This window comes from Arachis stenosperma, chromosome 3, assembly GCF_014773155.1.
Source record: "Arachis stenosperma cultivar V10309 chromosome 3, arast.V10309.gnm1.PFL2, whole genome shotgun sequence".
NCBI classification, from domain to species: domain Eukaryota; kingdom Viridiplantae; phylum Streptophyta; class Magnoliopsida; order Fabales; family Fabaceae; genus Arachis; species Arachis stenosperma.
The window spans coordinates 169,230,073-169,234,493 of NC_080379.1; the positions used below are offsets into that span (position 1 = coordinate 169,230,073).

The 4,421-nt window shown below is 35.4% G+C and overlaps 1 protein-coding gene across 3 annotated transcripts; it reads right to left on the reverse strand.

Moving 5' to 3' along the window:
• Positions 1-955: 955 nt before the first annotated feature.
• Positions 956-4,142, reverse strand: LOC130970307 (protein TRIGALACTOSYLDIACYLGLYCEROL 1, chloroplastic). 3 transcript variants are annotated; one of them, XM_057896355.1, is made up of 3 exons: positions 3,754-4,142; positions 2,254-2,331; positions 956-2,141 (listed from the first exon to the last, which is right to left on the reverse strand). In XM_057896355.1, the coding sequence occupies exons 2-3, from the start codon at positions 2,295-2,297 to the stop codon at positions 1,121-1,123; spliced, it is 1,065 nt and encodes a 354-aa protein (XP_057752338.1). In that variant the 5' UTR covers positions 2,298-2,331; positions 3,754-4,142; the 3' UTR covers positions 956-1,120. The 3 variants fall into 3 exon arrangements, with proteins under 3 accessions (XP_057752338.1, XP_057752340.1, XP_057752337.1); XM_057896357.1 differs by having other exon boundaries at positions 956-1,956; positions 2,254-2,400; XM_057896354.1 differs by having other exon boundaries at positions 2,254-2,400.
• Positions 4,143-4,421: the final 279 nt, after the last annotated feature.

The window sequence follows — 4,421 nt, forward strand, 5'->3', positions numbered from 1 at the left end:
TAGTTATATGCATTCTCACTTTGGGAATCCCATCACTATTTTTGTCTCTATCTTGCGGTTGAAATTAAACTTTACACGACTTTACATTAAAATTTATTGGGTAAATATATTTATTTTAAAAAATTAAAAAGCTTGGAGAATTAGAAAATAATGTAAAATACTAAAATAGATTTTGTCTTGGTTGCAAAATAATCAAACTCAGCTTTTGACTATTGTATTACTATCTATGGTTCATAATCAAAGGGGAATAGCAAATTTTGGCCTTTTTTTTTGCTTTAAAATTTTGGCCTTATTTAGTTGCTCTTCAGTTTTTACCAATCGAATGATCTTAGGGTTCAGGTATGTGTTGTGTGTGTATATTTGAAGTTTTGAACAAAAAACAATATAGGCACTTTTCCCTTTTTGGTTTTGGGAGCAATCTTTTTCCATTTTTTTAATGTTTTTAGTCCAGGGTTTTTTGAGCAATCTAAAACGGACTAAACAGTAATTGGGTTTCACAAGTACCAGCCCATGTATCAAAGGCCCATTGAAAACCTTCCATTACTCCCTGTGAAAAGTATTGCCACTTCCGTCCAAAAAAAAAAAAAAAAAAAAGTATTGCCACTGGGATTTATTTACAAGAGTGTGTCTGGTTCAAATATTAATTTGTTACGTGGATTTCATTCCCATATGGGAATCAAATATACCCGGGAGAAGGTAGGAATTGAAATAATAGTATTTTGATTCTTTAGAATCAAACTTATTTGGAAATAGCTTTTCAAACTTTGAACCATGGGAATATAATATTCCCATTTTAAAATTCCTAAACATTATTTATAATTCCCCCAACCACACACACCCTAAAGCAACAAATCCAGAAATCTACTCTCATTTTCTAAGCAATAATGGAAGGTCAAGTCCATGCATGGAGCAGAAACAGACATGGGAGTTGTTAAAATGATCTTTGGCGGCTAAAGAAAAGAACATTATAACTTATGCAACTGAATAACTGATACAATTGTACAGATATTTTATTGCAGCTCTCAAAGAAAAGACATTGATCAGAGCATGCTAGCATATCAAGCAAATAGGCTATTCACATTTTACATATGAGCAAATCTGCAGACATACCATTAATTGTTTAAATGCAATTCTTCAGCTGATCTCCAGCTCCTTGAAAGAAACAATAAGAAAGAGCGAAATCAGCAACAAAGATCCCAACCAGAGAAATAACCACAGCTGAAGTTGTTGATTCTCCAACACCTTTAGCGCCTCCTAAAGTCGTGACTCCCCATGCGCAGCTCACTATAGATATGATAGAGCCGAAAACCTGAGACTTGATCATTGCACTAATAATATCCCATGGTCTAAGAGCTCGCTGAGCCGAATCCAAAATTATGTTAATGCTCACACCATAAACACTATCAGCAAGGAGGGCACTAGATGCCATCCCTATTGTAAAACACAATAAAGTCAAGAAGGGTAGGGCAACACAAGTGGCTATCACTCTTGGTGTTACAAGATAATCAACAGGGTCTGAACCAAGAACTCTCAATGTATCAGTTTGCTCAGAAACCTGCATTGTTCCTAACTCTGCTGCAAACGCACTTCCAATGCGTCCAGCAACCACAATTGATGTAACCACAGGACTTAGCTCCCTTGAGAAAGCCAGAGCCAAAACTCCACCCACAGATCTATTCAATCCTAACCTAGTGAACTCTCTAACAAATTGAATTGTGAAGGCCATGCCAACAAATGCCGCAGTTAAGAGACATACCCCAACTGATCTTGGACCAACTCTCTCCAATTGTTGAAGAGTATTCCTCCAATGAACCTTTCCCTTTAAAGTCTTCATTATTACCTGTCCTGCCAAGATTAAAACTGACAAGCCCCTCCACAGGTACCTTGGAGGTGACCAATTGCTGAGAAACGTTGGGGACGTGCCACTAGGAGCATGGTTTGTGTTCATTCCATCATCTACAGTAGAAGCAGAAGGGTGGCCATCATTTGTGTTCGGAAGCACATACAATCTGCTTAGTTTTCTATTAATGGGAAAGTTATGAATATGAGGTCCCAAATCTAGTTCAAACTTCCGATCAAGCTGAGAGGGATGCAGTGCATGTAATTTCACCAAACTTGTCTGTGCATTTATTCTTAAGTTTCTGTTATACAATTATATACCATTTTAGAATCAATCTAACATAATTTGCACAAAGCACTAAGCAGACACTGTTTCGAGCTGCATAAAACCAGGGAATAAGAGTAAGTTCGAACCTGTGAGAGAAACAGAATACAGAACCGTAAGTTGCTGCTTGCATGGTGAGATCCTTGAGTTACAAACACTGTTTGAATCTGAGGTTAATCCAATCATACATCAGAGAAACAAATTAAGCCCCAATGATAGTGTGAAAGCTCTAAGATCTGTATCACACAGTTTAAGATCTTGATGAGAATTATAATAAGATTGAATGGACAATAATAATGCATCAGCAAGATTGTAAATCTGTCTGCCATCAGGAGGATGGATTATGGCAGCTTGAAGGTATTTCCTATTTCCAATATGTAGAGAGACTTGAGAGCCGAGATTTAATTAATAAAACATCTTTTCCATCTTAAACAGTGGAGCACAGATTGAACATATGAAGAACAAAACTGGCGCCTATGTAGACTTTAGTTTATTTGCGAGAACCAAACTGGTCAAGTGATAAGTTCAATGGTTCAATGGTCCAACCAAGTTCGAACCGTAATTGATCCGGTTTAATCAAATATATAATAAAATCATTAAAAATTCAATATACAATTTCAAATATTCAAATTCAATGTTTTCTAAACTAATAAAATTCAAAGTTTTACCATTTTACATAATAACTTGGTCATATTTTGTCACTAAAAATTCACAAAATAAAAAATTTCTTATTAACTTCTAAGTTCTAATCAAGTAATCGGCAACAATACTCATCACATCAGCAACAAAAATTTAGAATAAAAAAAATTCAACAATAACTACTAATAATCAAGTAATCACTCAGCAACAATGGAAAAAACAAACTTACACAAGAACTCAAACCATCAACAACAAAGAATTCAGAATCACAAAAAATTTCAACAAAGACTTCTAGTTGTAGAAAATCAAACTCAATTGCTTGACAATCAAGATAAGCACTCCAAGATAATCAGAACAGAATGGTGATGAGCAGAAGAAAGAAGAGAGGAATTCTTGCGATATAAGAAACAAAGAAATGAATTCAAAGACTTAAAATTGAGAACAGAATTATTCAGAATCAATACACACGAATCATATTAGTTTGAACTAAAAACTGAATCACACTTCCAAATACAAAGTCTGCACTATATATGTGGAAGCTATTGACCTGAAACAGAATAACTAACTAATCAAGAGTCTAACTACTCTTCTTTCACTCTTTCTTGAACTGAATCTTATTCTACATTTGTATCCTCAATACTAATCAAGTTTTCACCAAAAACTTCTCAGCATCCAAAGCCAGAAAATCCAAAAACAAAAAAAACTAAGCAAAGAACCCAAACTAAATTCAGAATCACATCAGCAACAATCCCAACTCAGAACACAAAATTATTTCAGAAAATCAGCAACTCAGAATAACAAAATTATTTCAGAAAATTTAAGAAAACACCATCAACTATCATCCCTCAAAATTTAACAAAATAAGCAAAAATTAACAACAGAAAAACAGCAACTCAGAATTAATAAAATTAACAAAATTAGCAAACATAAACTGAAGCAGCTGTGCTTACCGGCGGCGAGGAAGGAACGGAAGTGACGGCGAGGGAGGAAGGGAAGTGAGCTCGGACAGAGAGAGAGAGGGGGCTCGAAGACAGAGGCTTCACGACGAGGACAGAGACGACGAGTTCAGGGCCGACGCCAACAGCTCCAAATCGACCTTCTAGCGACGTCGAGGAGAAGCGGATCCAAGAGAAGAGATCCGAGCAGACCTTCGAGAGGCGACGACGGTAACCGCTGGCTGTCACCGCCGGCGGCGATAGTGGTGGCTTTCCGAAGTTTGAATGTGGCTGCAACTCTGAGCTTCTGATAGGGTTTGCGTAGGGTTTCGTTTCATCGTTTGTTAGAGGGGGAAGAGAAAAGGTGGGTGGTTCTGAAATTTTTTTTTTCTTTTAATTGAAAACCATAAATCTTAAAAAACTTCTTGGTTAAACCAGTTCATCAGTAATCCCTATGATACACGGACACTAAGATTGACACGGACATGGAACACGATATCACACGACACAAAATATATATACACGCAAATTTTAAAATTTTACATGAGACGTGGATATGCATATATATAAAATATAAAATAATTTTTAGATAAATTATAATAATATTTTTAAAATATTAAAATATAAATTAATTTTTTTAAATTATTTTTAATGTCTTATTTTAATTATATCAAGTATTTAAA